Raw genomic sequence first — 20,408 nt, forward strand, 5'->3', positions numbered from 1 at the left:
TGGGTGAAGGGCAAAGTGGCAAGACTTTGTAAAAGTGGATGAGGTGAAGTGGTAGCAGCGCCGCACAGGCTGTGGGAGAGTCAGCTGGAGCTGTGTGAGGTATCGCCGGGACTCTGCTGAGAGCCCAGGATCAGCATGCGCAGCTCCAGCTGATTGGTGGCAGCCTTGGGGGTGGCAGGCAGCCCCATGCAGTTTTAGGGCGGAGATTCAGCTGGAGCTGCGTGAGGTTTGCCTGAGTTTTGCTAAGAGCCCAGGATCCAGCTGATTGGCGGCAGGTCTAGGATCTTTTGCCTCTTACCCTTGGCCACACCTCCTCCTTGATCCTCCCACCTCCACTCATTTGCCTCCAGCGTTCCTCCTTGAAGCAGCATGCGCTTGCCGATAGGTGATTGCAGGGGCTTGGGGGGGGTTACGGCTTCTGCAGTTGAAGTGGGGACATGGGGGGCGTGTCAAGGTGCTAGTTCGTTATCGCCCCCAAAGATTCCCTAACCTTAAAACAGCTCTTGGGTGGCAACAGTTACCCAGCACGAGGGGCTCAGGAGAAAGAGATGCCGGCAATGATAACTCCCAAGAATGAGGGGTCCAGAGGCAGCTACAAGCAGGGGAGGCAGGGAGAGAGGGAGGGGCAAAGAAAGGAAATCAAATCTGTTTGACAGGGAACATAGTAACCCTGCCCCTACTCTGCAGAGGGCAGATCCTCATCATCCCCAGCCCAGCAGGGATCTTCCTGCCGCACCGTTACAGACAAAAGGGGGCTCCGATGAGGAGGAGGTGGAGGAAGAGGGTTTAAGCAAGCTTAGCAACTGGAGTGGGGATCCCCCCCAAAAAACAAACGTGCTTCATGGGTAACCTCCCAGCATGACAGAAGTGACCAAAACCTGCTGCATATGCCCAGCAGACGGGGGGGGGGAATTAAAACCAAACAGACCACCACCATCACCACCACCCGCTGCCAATCCTCAACAGAAATGCTCACAACAATGAAAACCTCGGACAGGAGGAGGAGCACGGCCGGGCAGGCAGGTGCTTCCTCAGCTGTGGCTTGGGGGGGGGAAGGGGGCAGCAGAAGCGCCGATCAGCTGTCAGGGTTCAGCACAAGTGCCAGGATCAGCGCAGGAAGGAAGGAAGGAGATGGGAATGAGAAGAAAGGAGGGAGGGGAAAAGGAAAGAAGGAGATGGGAATGAGAGGCAAGGAAATGAGGGGAGGAAAGAAGGAAGAAAGGAAGGAGAAGGAGGGGAACAAGGAAGGGAGGGAAGGAAGGAACCTCCTCCCCCTGACGGTAACCACAATGCTAATGCGGCCCTCAGTGAAATTGAGTTTGACACCTCTGATATAAAAGGTTGTTAAGTGAATCTGCTTTCCCCATTGACTTTGCTTGTCAAAAGGTTTCAAAAGGGGATCACATGACCTTGAGACACTGCAGCCATCATAAATATGAATCAGTTGCCAAGCATCCAAATGTAAATCACATGACCCTGGGAATGCTGAAACGGCTATAAGTGTGAAAAATGGTCATAAGTCACTTTTTTCAGTGCTGTTGTAACTTTGAACAGTCACTAAGCGAACTGTTGTAGTCGAGGACTATGTGTACTTTATCACGTTTTTTTCTTTTTTCTTTTTTGGTCATTCTTGTTTTTGACACCTTGCTAGGCGACTGGTGGTACTCGGATATGGCCATATCCTAAAAGTGGTACAATGGGTGAAAAGGTTGAAAAGCCCTGTTCTAGACAACACCCTGCTCAAGCAGGAGACCATATATCATTTCAGACAAGTGGTTGTCCAGTCTCTTCTTAAAAGCCTCCAGTGGTGGAGCATCCACAATTTCTGAAGGCATGTCATTCTACAACTAAGGAAATTTCTCCTTAGTTCTATGATTAGATTCCATCCATTGTTTCTTGTCTTGCCTTCTGGTGTTTTGAAAAATAGGTTGATCCCCCTCTTCTTGTGGCAGCCCCTCAAATATTGGAACACTGCTATCATGTCATCCCCTAGTCCTTCTTTTCATTTTACTAGCCATACCCAATTCCTGCAATCATTCTTCATATGTTTTAGCCTCGAGGTCCCTAATCATCTTTGCTGCTCTTCTTTGCACTCTTTCCAAAGTCTTAACGTCTTTTTTATAATAGATGCAGTATTTTAGGTGTGGTCTTACTAAGGCTTTATAAAGCGGTACAAATACTTCATGTGATCTTGATTCTATCCCTCTGTTAATGCAACCTAGGATTGCATTGGCTTTTTTGGCTGCTGCCGCACACTGTGACACATATTTAAGTGACCATCCACTAGGACTCCAAGATCCCTTTCACAGTTACTGTTATTGAGCCAGGTTTTACCTAATCTCTATCTGTACATTTGGTTTTTCTTACCTAAGTGTAAAACCTTACTTTTCTCTACATTGAATTTCATTTTAGAATAAAATAGAGCTGGAAGGGACGTTGCAGGTCATTAGTACAGCCACCTGCTCAAGCAGGAGATCCTATAGCATTTCTAACAAGTGGCTGTCCAGTCTCTTCTTTTCTTTTTATTGAAAAGTTTTATAAAAATTACAATATAAACCCCTAAACCCACCCACCCTAATCCCCCCCTCTCCCTCCCCCACTTCCCAGAGCTAAATACAGGGTTACAAATATAATAATCATAATCTAACTAACATTAACCAACTATATAAATAACCAAGTCCATAATGCGCTTTAACTCCCCTTTAACATAAATATAATAATAATAATTAAAACATAAACAAATTAGTATCCTAATTATTAAACAATAGAATATCCATATTGTTAAACAATACTAATACTAAAAGTAATAATAATATCATATAATTAAAACTAACAAAAATTACACTATAATAAACTATTAATACTAATAATACTCTAAAATTTACTCATAAACTAAATGGAACTTTTTAGTCCCATATTTGTTCTGAATATAATCTATCCATCTTCTCCAAACCGAAATGTATCTTTCTTGTGAGTGATCCTTCAAATAGGCAGAAATCTTAGCCATTTCTGCTAAATTTGACACTTTAAGCGTCCATTCTTCTATAGTAGGCAAACAATCCTTCTTCCAATATTGCCCTACTAATAACCTTGCAGCTGTTATCAAATTCAACATCAAATTAGTTTCTTTAATGTCACAATCTATAATAACACCTAGCAAAAATAATTGTGGAGTAAACTTTATCTTTTTCTTAAAAATATTTTGAATGTTCCACCAAATCTTAATCCAAAAAGCTTTTATATTTCTACAAGTCCACCAGATATGAAAATAAGTAGCATCCAAGCTACCACATCTCCAACATTTGGGCTGTAAATTAGGATACATACAAGACAACTTTTTAGGATCCAGATGTCATCTATAAAACATTTTGTAAAAATTTTCTCTTAAATTTTGGGCCTGAGTAAATTTTACATTTCTAACCCAAATTACCTCCCATATATCCAGTGTAATCGGTTCATGAATATTTTGAGCCCACTTTACCATACAATCTTTGACTAATTCCATTTCCGAATCCATGTCTATTAAAGCATTATAAATTCTCTTTATATGCGCTCGATTTTGATCTTTAATCTGTTTTACCAAATTCTCATCCATTAATGTAATACCAACCTTTTGATCTAACTTCCACCTAACCAACAATTGAGTATACTGAAACCAAGACTGTACAATATTTTCTTGCTTTAACTCAGCTAACGATTTTAATTGCCAATCATTCCCTACCACTCTAAGTAATTCCTTATAAGAAATCCTATCCAAATTCATACCCATAGATAGCCCCTCTGTCACGTGTCCAGGAATCCCCCAGATTGGTATTTTATAATTTAACTTATAATAATACTTTTTCCAGACACGCAATAAGGTACTTCTTAAAATATGAGATTTAAAAACCTTGTCAACTTTTTTGTTATAAATTAAGTATGTATGCCACCCATATAATAAGTCCCATCCCTCCAGATAAAGTATACTTTTATTTGTTAAATTAAGCCAATCACTAACCAATGTTAAAACCACCGCATCATAGTATAATTTCAAATTAGGCGCCTTAAGTCCTCTTTCCCGTGCGTCTTGTAAGATCTTAAATTTAACTCTTGGTTTTTTCCCGGCCCAAATAAATTTATTAATACCCTTCTGCCATTCATCCAAATTAGCATCTTTTTTCAAAATAGGTATCATTTGAAACAAGAAGAGAAACTTTGGTAGAACATTCATTTTAACAGCCGCATTTTTCCCCAACAAAGATAATTTTAATTTTTTCCAATTATTTAAGTCCTTTTGTACTTTTAACCATAATTTCTCATAATTATTTTTATAACAATTTTACATTAGAAGCTGTAATATATATTCCCAAATATTTAACCTTTTTCACTATTTCAAAACCTGTCAATTTAACTAACATTTTCTTTTCCTTCATAGTCATATTTTTAGCTAATATTTTAGTCTTATTATTATTTACCTTAAAACCAGAAACTTTCCCATACTGAGTTATAATTTCCACCAAGTCTATAACCGATTGAATCGGTTGAGATAATGTCACAACCAAGTCATCCGCAAAAGCTCTCAACCTGTAATCATTCTGTTTTATTTTCATTCCCTTTATTATAGTTGATTCGCGAATTTTGATCAGTAAAATCTCCAATGTTAAAACAAACAACAATGGCGATAATGGAAATCCCTGTCTTGTACCTTTTTCAATTTTAAATGCCTCTGTTAATCCCCCGTTAATTATAATTTGTGCTGATTGTTGTTGATATATAGCCCTAAGAGAATGTAGAAATTTATCCCCAAAATTCATTCTATCAACAACTTTCAATAAAAATTGCCAATTCAACTGATCAAAAGCTTTTTCAGCATCCAAAAATATCAATGCCGCAGGGACTTGATTGTTCTTATCCAAATACTCAATTAAATTAACAATTTGTCTTACATTGTATTTCATATATCTTCCAATTATAAATCCAGATTGATCACTATGAATCATTTGCTTCAAAACTTGCATTAACCTATTTGCCAATATTTTAGCAAAAATCTTATAATCTATATTCAAAAGCGATATAGGTCTATAATTCTTAGGCTGGGTAAGATCTTGGTCCTCTTTTGGAATCAGCGATATAAAAGCCATTCTCCAGGATGGAGGCACTTCTCCTCCAATCTGGATACTATTAAAAAGTTCCTTTAATGGTTCTGTCATCTCTTCAATTAATGTTTTATAATAAATTGCTGATAATCCATCTGTACCAGGGGCCTTACCCACTTTTAACTGTTTAATTGCCAAAATAATTTCCTCAGACGTAATTAAACCATTCATCTCCTTTCGTTGTTCATTTGAAAGCCTAGGAAAATGTGCTGCCTGTAGGTAGTTATCTATATCTACGGCTTGTATATTTTCACTAGCATATAATTTTGTATAAAAATCTAAAAAACTCTTTTTAATGAACTTTTGTTGATATACCTCTTTACCTTTGTATTCTATTTTCTCTATAATACGTGATTTCTGTTTCTTCCGTAATTGATAAGCCAACCACCTGCCAGGCTTATTTGCATTACAAAAGGTATTATGTTTCGCGAAACGCAAGTTAGTTGCAACCTGATCAGCCATTAACATATTAAATTGCTCTTTCAACATATTTATAGAAACCTTTAATCTATTATCTGATGGGTTCAAAATAAAAGCCCTCTCCTTCAATTTAATCTCTTCTTCCAACTCTTTACGTTTTTGCATCTGCTTACGCCTATATCCATTATTCATATGAATCAAAACCCCTCTCATGTAAGCTTTACTAGCATCCCAAACCATAGCCATCGAAGTGCCTTTATGCATATTCAAAACAAAGAAATATTTCAGATATTCTCTACATTTCTGCGAAAGCACCTCATATCTAAATAAATTTTTGTTTAATCTCCAAGATCTTCTATTTCCATCTTCAGCAAATAACTCCAACCAAACTGGGCTATGATCCGACAATGTTCTAGGAAAAATCTTAGTGTTCTTGACCCTGGAGAAAAGATCAGTAGTAATTAAGAAAAAATCAATTCTGGAGAATGATTGATGTCAATCCGAAAAAAAAGTAAAGTCTTTATCTTCCACATTACGTTCTCGCCAAATATCTCTAAATTCCAAATCATCCTTCAAATCAAAAAAAGCTTTAGGTAATTTAGAATTATTAGGAGAGTTTTTGAAAGATCCCTTCTTGTCTTTACTTGAGTCCCAAACACCATTCCAATCACCCATCATAATAACAGATTTATAATCCAATTCAGTTAGTTTTTGATGTAAGAACTTATAAAACTTTTTTTGTTGTTGATTAGGAGCATATAATCCAATAATAAGAACTTTGTTGCCTTGTAGCACTAGTTCAATAATAACATATCTTCCTTGTATATCAGATTCAATTAATCTAGCCGATAAATCTCTTCTTACATAAATAACCATGCCCCCCTTTTTGTTTGGGGCTGAGGCAATAAAATGTGATCCCAACTGAGAATTAATCAAATACTTTTGATCTTTCGCCACAATATGAGTCTCCTGCAAGCAAACAATGTCATTTTTATGTTGTTTCAAGTAGTGAAATACTTTTTTTCTTTTCTGTGGTGAGTTCAGGCCATTAACATTCCATGTCAGTAGCTTTGCCATCCTTCGTGGCCTGGAGCCTCTGGAACACTACTTGAAGATCAGCCGTTAATCTCTTCGGTCGTGCCCCTCCCACCGGCTCTGTAGTAATCGGGCCTTGTAATCTGATCCAGAATCAGCCTTCTGCTTCTGCTCCTTGTCTTTACGTCTATACGCAGCACGAGTCATCCTCTGTTCCTTTGAATCATCCTTTACCTCCAAACTTTGTTCAATAGGCCCTTCCTGCGTAAAATCTCCAACCACCGATGACATTGCACCTTCAATTGGATGTATATCTTCCAGCCTTTCTTTTATTCTCTTGAGTCGTGGAGATGGTGGTGAACCTGCTTTCAGGACATTAGTATAAAAATCTTTTGCCTTTAAAATTGTATTAAGTCTATATCGTGTCCCTGCATAATCACCACTATTCCAATAGGTATCTCCCATCTAAACTGGACCTGTCGCTTTTTAAGCTCCTCAGACAGAAAGGCAAAGTCTTTTCTTTTTCTGAGAATTTTTGGAGGTATTTCTTTTAAAATTATAATATTTTGATCTGCAATTTGAAATCTCTGTTGGTAAAAAGCCTGGATAATTGCATTTCGAAGTGATCTCCTGGAGAAATAAATAACCACATCTCTAGGTAAATTTTTCTGCCTCGCAATCCATGAATTAACCCTAAATATTTTATCGATCTCTCTTGATAATTCCTCAAATTCACATCCCAGAATAGGAGCTATAGCCTTTGCCACCTCCTCTTTCAGATCCTCTCGTGAGTTCTCCTTTAGTCCTCTTATTCGCAATGCAAATTCCATATCCCTATATTGTGAGATGGTAACTTCATCCTCCGTTATAACAATCTTATTTTCAACTTTGGCAACTCTACTTTCTAACTTCAGTATTTTCCACAACTTCATCCAGGCGATCATCCAAACGTGCTTGAAATGCAAGCAATATGTCTTCCCTCATTTCTCTATTTTTATTCTCAAGAAGGTCAGCCATCTCATCCTTCATTTTACTATCAAGGAGATCAGCAATTTCCTCCTTTATTTCTTGTGTTGTTAGCTTTAAAGCATCTTGAATATCCTTAAGCGTAAGTGCAGGTGGTGGGGGAGAAGGTGGGGGTGATCTTGGCTTAGATTGCACTGCAGGCTGTATTAGAGGAGAAGAAATCGTGCCTTTAGAAATGGCAGAAATTCCCAAACGCTTTGAAGCCATACTTATAAGTTTCACTTTCCCCCTTTCAAACAAAGAAACAGCATTCTGGCGCCATTTTCCCCTTTGAGTTCAATTAGAATATGGAGAAGATTATTTCTCCCCGAGTTAAAATTTCCAGCACTTGCAATTTTAAATTCTCCTGATTAGCTCTGTCTGCTTTTAAGTACTCACAAGTCCCTTTAAAATGCAGATGTGGATGCAACGTCTTGCTTTGCTCCAGCAAAGGTGTCCTGGAGTGCGGAGAAAACCTCAGGCTCCGAGGGAGTTCTCACCCTCCGACCTCCAAATAATTAAGGAGGTCTGGGGGAACTCTACCTCTACCCGAGGAAAACTCTCCCCCACCTCTTTTCCCGAGGAGAGAGGTTTTAAAGCTGCGGGACAACTGATTTTCGCTGTCTCCGCGCACTTTTCACACAATCACAGGGCTGGCAGCTAAAGGAAAGCCACCATCAGCGCCGCATCATCACAGGAAGTCGCTGTCCAGTCTCTTCTTAAAAACCTCTAGTGATAGAGTGCCCATGATTTCTGAAGGCAAGCTGTTCCACTGGTTAATTGTCCTCACTGTTAGGAAGTTTCTCCTTAATTCTCTCTTTGGTCAGTTTCCAACCATTGTGTCTTGTCCTGCCCTCTGGTGCTTTGGAGAATAATTTGACCCCCCTCTTCTTTGTGGCAGCCCCTCAAATCTTGGAATACTGCTATCATGTCACCCCTGTTCTTCTTTTCTTTAGACTAGCCAAACTCAAGTCCTGCAGCCGTTCTTCATATGTTTTAGTCTCCAGGCCTTTGATCATTTTAGTTGCTCTTCTATGAACTTTTTCCAAAGTCTCAACATCTTTTTTGTAGTATGGTGACCAAAATTGGTTGCAGTATTCCAGTCTTACTAGAATTTTATAAAGTGGTACTAATACTTCACGTGATCTTGATTCTATGCCTCTGTTTATACAACCAAGGATTGTATTAACTTTTTTGGTTGCTGCTGCACACTGCTGGCTCATATTCAAGTGATTATCCACTAGGACTCCAAGGTCCCTCTCACAGTTACTGTTTTTGTGTCAGGTCTGGCCTAATCTGTACTTATACCTTTGATTTTTCCTGCCTAAATGTAAAACTTTGCTTTTCTCCACATTAAAGTTCATTTTATTGGGTAGGACACATTTTTCAAGTTTGTCAAGACCTTTTTGGATCCTGAGCTTGTCTTCTGGGGTGTTGGCTATTCCTGCCAGTTTAGTGTCATCTGCAGATTTGATGAGTTTCCCTTCTATTCCCTCATCTACAGTATATCATTTATGAAGATATTGAAGAGTACTGGGCCTAAAATAGAACCTTGGGCTACCCCACTGTTTACTTCTGTCCATATAAATGTAGTTCCATTAAGGACTACAAGTTAAGTGTTGTTTATTAGCCAGTTACAAATCCATTTGGTGGTGATGCTGTCTATCCCAATTTTTCTAGCTTACTAAGAATTAGGTTGTGACCTATAGTACTTTGTCAAATGTGTTACTGAAATTCAAGTATACTATGTCCACAGCATTTTTCTGGTCCATTAATTTAGTCACTTTGTCAAAGAATGAAATAACATTTGCTTGGCATGATCTGTATTTGACAAACTCATTTTGGCTACTGGTTATAACTTTGTTTGCTTCTAGGTGTTTACAAATCTGTTGCTTGATTATTTTTTCCAGGATCTTCTCAGGTATTGATGTCAGTCTGATTGATCTATGGTTTCCTGGATCTGCTTTTTTCCCTTTTTTGAAGATGGGAACTGATCAAGCTCTTTTCTAGTCCTCTGGTAGTTCCCGGTGCTCCAGGATTATTGAAAGATATGGTTTAATCTGAGATCACGTCTGCCAGGTCGTTCTGAACTCTGGGATATCTAGAGTGGACAGGTGTTATCGTGGCATTTTTTTGCTTACAGTATTTTATTTTGCATTCCTAGTTTGTTTTTATGGTCATGTTTTTGGTAGGTTGGGCTATAGTTTCATTTTGTTTGAAGAAAGATGCAAAGAATGAATTAAGGAGCTCTGCTTTCTCTCTGCTGCCCATTACTTCCTTGCCATCTTCTCCCATTAGTGGACCAATTATTTCCTTGACATTTTTTCTTGTTATTTATATGTTGAAAGAAACTTTTTAAAATTATTTTTGACATTTCTTGCAAGTCTTAGTTTATTCTGAGCCTTAATTTTCCTGACTTCATCTTTGCAAGTTTGGTCTATTTGTTAGTATTCTGCCTTAGTTATGTGTCCCTCTTTCCATTTTTTGTACTTATCCTTTTTATCTTTCAGTTTATTAGAGAGATCTTTGTGCAACCATGCTGATTTCTGCTTGGATTTCTTGTTTTTCTTTTCTAGTGGTATTATGGTAGACTGGGCTTTTATAATCATATTTTTCAGGGTTTCCCAAGCTTCTTGAGTTGTTTTTCCTTTTAAGATTTTCATCTATGGAATCCTTCCCAAGCTCTCTCTAAATTTGTTAAAATCATCTCTTATGTGTCAGCATTGTGACAACAGAAGAAATTGTAGCCATTTTACTCTATAGCTGGGGTTTTCCTCGTAGACAGACAAAGAGGGGAAGGAGAGGTATGAGCATTCTTAGTCATAACAATTGTAGTTGCATTATAATCAAGGTCAATGTAAGTGAAGAATTTTGGTGGTAGAAGGGTGTGGGAGAAAAGCCCACATTTTTTTGTAATTGGGTAATGTGATGTGTGACAGCTTGGTTTGGGGTGGGAATTGCAATTTGTAACTTTGTATCAGGGGAGGGAACTTTCAGTTTTGGGTTCAACTATGTAAGTGCCGATATTTTGTTTCCGAATAAAATGTTCTTTAAGGACGAATTTCTTGCCTTGAAGTTCTTTTGACTGGTTTCATCTATCGGAACTATGACATTAACCCAATACTGACATCTACATTAATATCATTGGGGTCCTGAGCTCCAGTCACCTTCCCATAACTAGGAGGGAGATTGACAAAGATTCAGGGAAGATCTCAGTATGGAGAGAAAAGAAGAACCCACAACCAGCACCCCGACCATGGCGGCTGCCTTAGTGGAGGGAGAGCAAGCCGTTGCATCGTTGGAGAAAGTGGGTTCGGAAGTTTTGGCAGTGGGCGCAAGGCCCAAAATGTGGGAGCTATTGTGGTCTTCGGAGTGGACCCTGCCTGGTGGAGACTCTAAGCATCCTGAGACAACCCAACCGAAGAAGAGTTCTTCAAGAGTAGCTGAGTCGGAGTTGCAAGCAGGTGCCTCACGGGAATCACGCTCTCCCAGTCATAGAGGGGCAAAAGATTTGGGTGAGTGGAAGTACCTGTCAGCAGTCCCCAGCCATTCGGTGGAGAAGTTGGTAGAGAAGTTCAAGGAGCTAGAAATGGGAAGCGAGGGGCAAGTCACCCGCTACTTGCCTACTAGTGAGTGTGACAACCGGCGGAGTTGGCGCCAATCTATACCCAGAAGAAGCCCTAGCCCTACTGGCGGAGCTCGGGGGCCACTCTGCATTCAGAGCCGCCAGCATTGACCTCAAGGAGGAAGAATCCTCACTGTCACCCACGATGCAACAGTCCGGGTCGTCGTCGATCATCAAGGAGTCCAGAACGCCACTCGTGACGTGACAGTTCTGGCCATCGGAGAAGCCCTGATCAGTGTCATTCATCATGGTCTCCTGACAAGCGTCACTGTTGCGAAAGATCCAAATGGCGGGAACATTCCAACAGCCCCAAGAGACACCTTCGTGACAGTCCTGGCCATAGGAGAAGCCCTAATCGGCGTCATTTGTCATGGTCTCCTGAGAGGCATCACCATCACAAAAGATCCAAATGGCGGGATCATTCCGACAGCCCTGACCAACGCCCTCCCTATCGAAGCCCTGACCGTCGCCAATACCATCGGAGCCCTGATCCTACCAGTACTGTGAGACTCCTGACCATTACTACCATCAGTCATGCAGCCCTGATTATCACCACCGTCGTCACCCAAGCCCAGGACCGGTGCGAAGAGCCGACCCAAACATGGATGTTCAACGCAACATGATCCAACAGCTGGGGCGACTGCACAATGTATTGGACAGACAGCAACCACTAGGCGCACAGCAGCCGCTGGGGGGCCAGCAGCAGTTGGGTGTGCAACCGCAGCTGGGAGGAACAACAGCAATTAGGCGGACCACAACCCATAATGGTCCCAACTCTTAAGGCCACTTTTGATGGTGATCCTGAGAAGTTGATTTTCTTCCTCAATCAGGTGCGTTCCCATATGAACCAAAATGCCAATTTCTACCCAGATCCAGCTGCCATGGTTGATATTGTCACAGCCAATCTAGAAGGGGAAGCACCTGAGTGGCTAAATAATTTATACAATGAAGCTATGAGATTTCCATTTCTTCAGGGATTGAGAACCAGATTCAAGGATGAGTCCATAGCCCTCAAGACCGAGAAATATATTCACAAGGTGAAGCAAACCGGCAGGCCTGCATTGGAATATGTGCGAGAATTCTGGAGAGTAGCAGATCAGATTGAGAGATGGCCAGAGCACTCCCTGGTGCATCACTTCACAGAGGGGCTAGATGACCATACATCCCAAGCCTGCATCTATCGGGGGGTTCCTGATCAACTACAAGAGTGGTACCAAATGGCAGTGAAGCTAGACATCGAGCACGCTCACTATAAGAAGCCAACTTCTTCAGGAACTGGACCGAAGCCGGAACAACCCAGATGGCCGTCACCGTGGAAAATCCCAGCAATCACGGCCACAGAATCTCCTAAGCCATCTACTGGCCCAGCGATCAAGTGCTTTAGGTGTGGCCAGTCGGGACACAGAGCCGCTGTTTGTCCCATTCCATTTCCTCAGCAAAGAGGCGCCCCAACTCCATCAGAAAAGAAGAAGTCAACTCAGCCCCCTTCCAAGGAAAAATCAATCAGAATCACTCAAGAGCAGATCACTCAGTTCGCCATCCCCGTGCAGGAGTCGACGGGACACCGCTGACCCGGCCACTGTCCTGATGTCCTATGACAGCAATGACAAGGGAAAAAACGATCCGATGGTGAGTCAACCTATCCACCTTTCTCCCTAAACGCCAAGCTTATAGTTCCAAAAACTGGAGCTCAAAAGGACTTAAAAGTACTTGTAGATTCAGGGTATTCCTGATACATCATTAGCCTACCCATTGCTCAACAGCTGGGCATACGAGCGAGATTGCTTTCTAACCCCATGAAGTTTGAACAGGCAGATGGTTCATTGATGGGAGAAGCTTTAATCACTCACCTAATTGAGCCAGTATGGCTAGAGATAGGTGAACATTGGGAATTCATCCGCTTTGTTATAGCCCTGAAAATGACAGAAGCAGTGATTTTAGGCCTATCTTGGTTAGATAAATGGAAACCTTTCATCTGGTGGGAGAAGGGGATAAGAACCTTGAGACTGCCTATAGGCCCATCTCCCCCCAATTTATCTTTTGATGTCATAGGGCAAGGTTTTTCAACCAGTGGTACGGGTACCACTTGTGGTACATTGGCACCTGGCAGGTGGTACGCGACCATCCTAGAAAAGTGGTAGTGGGGGAGGGGAATGAGCTGAACCGGTGGCAGCACCGCACAAGCCTGAGCAAAAGATGGCTGGAGCTGCAGGGCTGTCAGGGCTCAGCGGAAGCGGAAGCGCCAGGATCAGCACCAGGCTCCAGCTGGAGCTCGGCGCTGATCCTGGTGCTTCTGCTGAGCCCAGAAGAAGCGCCGATAGCTGGAATGTTGCAGCATCTCCAGGGTCTTGTGATTTACATTCAGATGCTTGGCAACTGATTCATATTTATGACGGTCACAGTGTCCCAGGGTCATGTGAAGTGACCAAAACCTGCTGCAACCACCCAGCAGACGGGGGGAATAAAAACCAACCCACCCCCGCTGCCAATCCTCAACAGAAATGCTCACAGCAATGAAAACCTCGGACAGAAGGAAGAGCGCGGCCGGGCGGGCAGGCAGGTGTCTTGCTCGGCTGTGGCTTGGGGGGCACTTTTTTCAGTGCCATTGTAACTTTGCAGTCACTAAGCGAACTGTTGTAAGTCGAGGACTACCTGTACTTTATCACTGTTTTCCTTTTTTTTTTCTTTTGGTCATCAAGTTTTTGACACCTTGCTGGGTGACTGGTGGTACTCGGATACTGCCATATCCTAAAAGTGGTACAATGGGTGAAAAGGTTGAAAAGCCCTGTCATAGGGGACAAGGGACCACCCGCAGACATGATGAAAGTAGCCACCATATCCCCAGGGAGCCACTTGTCCCCAGTGAATACAGAGACTTGGCAGAGGTGTTCAGTGAAAAGGAATGTAATGACTGTGCCATTGCGATTTTACCTGGGGCTAAGCTGCCAAAGCCGAAAATGTATGCAATGATCCCCCTTGAAGTGGAGGAACTACGCCAATATATTGATAAGAATGTAGCCAGGTGTTTCATTGAGCCAGCCAAATCCCAAGTAGCTGCTCCTGTGTTGTTCAAGGAAAAGAAAGATGGGTCTCTTAGGCTCTGCATGGATTTTAAGGGGATTAATGCTGTGAGTGTGGAGAACATGTACCCACTCCCACCCATGAAGGTTCTATTGTCACATTTGGCAAAGGGAAAGATTTTCACAAAGTTGGACTTGAGAGAAGCGTATTACCATGTTAGAATAAAAGAAGGGGATGAATGGAAGACTGCTTTCAATAGTCCCCTGGGTGCTACCAGTTCAAAGTTATGCCGTTCGAATTGCAAGAGGCTCCTGCAGTGTTCATGTAACTGATCAACCAGGTGCTACATGAACATTTGTATAAAGGCATTTTGGTGTATCTTGATGATATCCTAATCTACACGATAACTGTGACAGAACATGTGGGCTTAATACGGGATGTTTTTAAAAAGCTGCTGGATGGTAAGCTCTATGTCAAACTGTCAAAGTGTGAATTTCATCAAACGCGTCTGAATTACTTAGACTACAGAATCTCTAGTGAAGGCATTGAAATGGATCCAGCTAAAGTAAAAGCTGTTATTGAATGGCAACCTCCAAAAACCCGAAAGAAACTACAGAGTTTCTTGGATTTGCCAACTTTTACCACCAATTCATCCCTTCTTTTGCTGAGATTGCCTTGCCCCTTACAGATTTGTTAAAAACTGGCAAGAACGAAAGCAAACTGTGACCTGGCCAGCCACTGCAGTGGACTGTGGAATGTCAAACTGCTTTTGAGAATTTGAAAAGACTGTTTGCCGTTGAACCCATCCTAAAACACCCTCACCTCAAGGAACCCTTCGTGATTCAGGCTGACGCTAGTGATGTGGCCGTGGGGACGGTGTTGTTGCAAAGAAACTGTGATGGACTTTTACAACCTTGTGCTTACACTTCAAAGAAGTTCACTGAAGCAGAGCACTGATGGGCTATTTGGGAGAAAGAAGCTTTTGCCATTTGGTGGGCTTTACTCACGTGGTGCCATTTCCTGGAGGGGAGCAAAGTGCCTTTTGAAGTATGGACTGATCACAAAACCTTAGAGGCATTGAAAACTCCCCACAAGCTCTCCCCTAAGCAAGTTCATTGGGCACAGTACTTTAATTGGTTTCAGTTTCAACCTTCGGTATATACCAGGTGGAAAAAATTTCCTGGTTGATGCCCTATCCAGATTACCGCAATACAAAAGCCAATGCGAACTGATTGTGGACTCTATCATGTCAGCACCACAGCTTGTTTCCCAGGTGACTCCACGAGACCCACATCCTACTGCCTCTTCTAAACCTGATAATCCTCTTGTTACGAAACTAAAACAAGAACTGATCAAGGACCAATGGCTCAAAAACCAGCAAGCTATCCTGACCCACGAGGATGGGTTGACTTGGAAAGGAGGGAAGTTATACTTGCCTGAATCTCTCTATGTGCAAGCACTCCAGCGAAGCCACGATGTAAAGCAAGCTGGTCACTTTGGCTATTTGAAAACCTTGCATTTGATACGGAGGCAGTTTTGGTGGCCAGGACTAAAGGAGGATGTAGAGAACTATGTATAAAGCTGCGCAGTGTGTGCTACGATGAAAAGAATTCTAGGAAAACCTCCTGGACTATTGCAGCCTGTTGCTGACCCTTCCCTACCATGGGAAGAAATTGCTATGGATTTTATTGTCAAATTACCTCAAAGTAGGGGAAATACGGTAATATGGACTGTAATTTATCTCTTTTCAAAACAGGCTCATTTCATTGCCTGCCCAGGTCTCCCTTCAGCACAGAAACTAGCTAAACTGTTCCTTAAACATATTTATCGACTGCATGGCGTTCCAAAGAGAATAATCTCCGACGGGGGTGCAGTTCATGGGCAAATTCTGGAGGAGTTTTCTGAAACTGATTGGTTCTTCACAAGGATTGTCATCGACTTTTCAGTCATCTATGAATGGGGCAGCTGAAAAGGTGAACTCAATGGTGGAGCAATACCTTAGGTGTTATGTGGATTACCAGCAAACGAACTGGACTGATCTCTTGCCTTTCGCCGAAGTGGCTTACAACAACATTGTCCACAGTAGCACGAGACTTACACCGTTTAAGGTTGTCACCAGGAGGGATTTTGTCCCAATACCTGAATACCCTCATGAACCACCTGCCATTCAGACTTTAGATTAATGGATGTCTTCATGGAAGGGAATTTGGGATAATGCAAAGAAAGCTTTGGAAAATGCCTTAAAAATGTATAAAAAAACAAGCTGACAGGAAAAGGGCTCCTCACCAACAATTCCGGGTGGGGGAAAAAGTTTATCTATTGACAAAATATTTGAGACTCAGTTTACCAGCAGGAAATTGGGACCGAAATTCCTGGGACCTTTTCCCATCGTAAGCGTTTTGAATCCAGTGACTGTAAGGTTAAAGCTTCCTTATCTTTTGGGCAAGATTCATCCCATTTTTCACTGTAGTTTACTGAAGCCTTATAGAGAGTCGACTTTGAGACTCCCTCCAAAGAAATCCCCTGGAAGTGAAGCAGGATTTTAGACGCTCAACTGTATAAGGGAAAATTGCAGTATTTAGTACAATGGAAGGGTTATCCATTATCAGATGCTTTTGTTTTTCTTTGTAACTTTCCACTCTATAACTGGGGTTTTCCTCATAGACAGACAAAGAGGGGAGGGAGAAGTATGAGCATTCTTAGTCATAACAATTGCAGCCACGGTTATAATCAAGATCAATGTGAATGAAGAATTTTGGCAGTAGAAGGGTGGGAGAGAAAAGCCTGCATTTTTTTTGTAATTGGGGAATGTGATGTTTGACAGCTTGGTTTGGGGTGGGAATTGCAATTTGTAACTTCGTATCAGGGGAGGAAACTTTCAGTTTTGGGTTCAACTATGTAAGTGCCGATATTTTATTTCGGAATAAAATGTTCTTTAAGGCCGAATTTCTTGCCTTGAAGTTCTTTTGACTGGTTTCATCTATTGGAACCATGACATTATGATTATGTTCTATTGTTTGTGTTTGCATTATGTTGAATTCCAGTATGATGTGGTCATTCTCGCCCAAAGTTCTTGTTAGTAAGAATTAGATCCAGTATAGCTGTCCCTCTAGTTTCCTTCTCTACCTTTTAGATGACAAAGTTGTCTGCTAGATTGGTCAGGAACCTGCTTGATCTCCCACTTGATGCAGAGTTTGTCTCCCTGTTGATGTCAGAGTAGTTAAAGTCCCCCATTACTAATGTGGTGTGTTTCCTACACATATATATTTTGCTAACTGATCAGCAAAAACCTCATCTATTTCTTGTGCTTGGTTGAGTGGCCTGTAGTATACACCTATGGCAATGTCATTCCTTTTTCCTTTTATATCGACCCATAAGCATTCTAGGTGGTTTTCATCCTTGTTTTTGTGCATTTCTGTAGAGATGTAGTGATCTCTTACATATAATGCAACTCCACCTCCTCTTTTGTTAGGTCTGTTTCTTTTGAATATTTTGTATCCTTCCATCAGTAAATTCCAGTCATGAGTTTCACTCCACCAAGTTTCGGTAATGGCAACTATATCATATCTGCCCTCGTGTACTAGTTTGTTCCCCAAACTTTGAGCATTGGTATATAGGCATCTGAATCCTTTATAGCTGTCCCTGGGTATGCTTTCTAGTTTTTCTTCCTTCCCATCCTTCTCTACCTCCTTGTTTGATTGGTTGTCTTGGGATTTATGCTTGGGATTAGGTCCTAAAGATTTGTCATCCTCCCCCTCAGTTTTAGTTTAAAGCCCTTCAGATAAGTCTAGCCAGTCTTTTTTGGTTCATTGCTATTACTTGAAAGGGAGATATATTTCTAATCAGACACCAGAATGGCATAGTAGTTCAAGCTGGATGAGCTCCATACTTTGCAATTAGTTTTGCACTGATTCTCAAATACAGATTCTAAGCTTATTGCTCCTGTGCAGGAATTAGATACAGCTAAATTTGCTATCCTGGGTTGGAACTTTTGTATCTTTGGGACTACTGGATATGTCAAGCAATTGAATTCTTTTTGAATCCAGCCTCCAAATTCCTTGCCTAGAAGCAATTTGGCCCATAGTCCATTTTAATTAGTCTGTGACAAAAATCCTCTTTGTAATCTTTTGGTCAGTAAAGTGTAAATTCAAATCCTGGTGGCTTCACAAGGCTGGAATCTGCTATGAGTAGGCCCAGAACAGCAGAGTCTCTTCATCTGGTCTCCACAAAGTATGATGGAGGCACCCAGAATGTCTCTCTAATAAAACTGTTATCTGGAATGTTTCTGATAACCATAGGCTTCATATCAATTGGAAATCAATTTTTCTCCACAGGTGTTGGGAGTTGTGATAGGAGCTGGGCTTTCGGTGTTGCTTGTTTCTGCTTTGGTACTGATATTGATCCACCGATTTCATCTTCAGAGTAAGTTCTCTTTTAATGATGAAGAGAAGCCATGTCCCACAGGATATCTTTTTATTTAGTTTAATCTGGTCCTATCCTGCTGGATTCCTAGTCTCTTTTTTTACTTCCCTACAGAGGTTCAGGCTCAAGAGCAACCAAAATATCGATTTCGCAAGCGGGATAAAGTATTATTTTATGGACGGAAGATTATGCGTAAGGTAATAAAAAAATCAGAGTACCAAGAATGAGCATGTAAATGATATGCCCAACTACTTTGAAGGGCACACTGCGTGATGCAGTCTTTCGGGAGCAGATTTTATATATCAGGCTCTTTGGAATTTGAATTTGACAGCAGTGCACTCTTGTTTGTTTAGAAAAAGTATCCTTTTTTAATCCTGGACAAGGACCATTTTTTCACCATTGGTGTTTGTCTTATAGCTACTAAATTACCTTCAAAAAGGAAGAATACCGTATTTTCCGGCGTATAAGATGACTTTCTAAACCCTAAAAATCTTCTCAAAAGTCGGGGGTCGTCTTATACGCCCAGTCGTCTTATACGCCGGAAAATACGGGTATTCAGGCAGGCTTCCAGAGTTCGGCTGGCAGGATGCAGGTAACCCCTCCCCCCGTCCTGCCGCCTCCCACCGCGCCGCTCCGCGTCCCGCGCCTCCGTGTCTCAAGCCTCTGTGTTATGCTTGGGTGGAAGACTTTTTCTTTTACAGATGGGGCGGGTGGGCCTGACATTCGCGTGTAGGCAGGACCCCGCCTGCTGAGCCACCGCTTCCCCATCGCCCTCCACGCCAGCCGTCTCCGTCTCCAGACCTCCCAGCTGACGGGCGCAGGTCCGGGGGTCACCAGCTGATGGGCGCAGGAGTTCGGCGCTGCAGCGGCCTCCGCTTCGCCCTCCGCACCGGCCAAAGCGTTGCCTGACGTTCCGGCTGACAGGCACAGGTCCGGGGATCGCCAGCTGACGGGCGCAGGAGGTAGGCGCCGCCGCGGCCTCCCAGCCGCTTGCTTCTTCGGCCCTAACCCTTGCAACTGCTCCAACCGAAGAAGCAAGCGGTTGGGAGGCCGCGGTGGCGCCTACCTCCTGCGCCCGTCAGCTGGCGACCCCCGGACCTGCGCCTATCAGCTAGAACGTCAGGCAACGCTTTGGCCGGTGCGGAGGGTGAAGGGGAGGACGCTGCAGCGCCGAACTACTGCGCCCGTCAGCTGGCGACCCCCAGACCTGCGCCTGTCAGCTGGGAGGTCTGGAGACGGAGCCGGCTGGCGTGGAGGGCGATGGGGAAGCGGTGGGGTCCTGCCTGCGCGCGAATGTCAGGCCCACCCGCCCCATCTGTAAAAGAAAAAGTCTTCCGCCCAAGCATAACCTTTAAGGATTTTAAGGATCTTTGAGAGGGAGAGAGAAATAGAGAGAGGGAGAGAGAGAAAGTGAAGAGGGAGAAAGGGAGAGAGAAAGAGGGAGACAGGGAGAGAGAGAGAGAGAAAGAAGGAGGGAGAGGGAGAGAGAAAAAGAAAGGGTGACAGGGAGAGAAAGGGAGAGAGAAAGAGAGAGGGAGAAAGAAAGAGAGAGGGAAAGAGAAAGGGAGAGAGAAAGAAAGAGAGGGAGAGAGAGAAAGAAAGAAGGAGAGAGATTAAATTAGTAACATGGCTGTTCAGTGAATCTGGTTTCCCCACTAACTTTGCTTGTCACAAGGTTGCAAAAGGTGATCACATGACCCTGGAACAATGTGATCATCATAAATAAGAATCGGTTGCCAAGCATC

At 42.5% G+C, this 20,408-nt stretch overlaps 1 protein-coding gene across 1 annotated transcript in view; it reads left to right on the plus strand.

Annotated features, from left to right (window-relative positions):
* The first annotated feature begins 18,575 nt into the window (after positions 1–18,575).
* The window catches only part of PNPLA6 (patatin like phospholipase domain containing 6), a 54,915-nt gene continuing 53,082 nt past the window's right edge, over positions 18,576–20,408 (plus strand). The window contains exons 1-2 of the mRNA XM_015815591.2: positions 18,576–18,663; positions 18,778–18,860. Coding sequence (XP_015671077.2) covers positions 18,852–18,860 — 9 coding nt within the window. The 5' untranslated portion in view covers positions 18,576–18,663; positions 18,778–18,851. The remainder of the gene's footprint in view (positions 18,664–18,777; positions 18,861–20,408) is intronic.

The sequence above is a fragment of the Protobothrops mucrosquamatus genome, unplaced genomic scaffold (assembly GCF_001527695.2).
Source record: "Protobothrops mucrosquamatus isolate PMUCROS unplaced genomic scaffold, P.Mucros_1.0 scaffold352, whole genome shotgun sequence".
Classification (NCBI taxonomy): Eukaryota; Metazoa; Chordata; class Lepidosauria; order Squamata; family Viperidae; genus Protobothrops; species Protobothrops mucrosquamatus.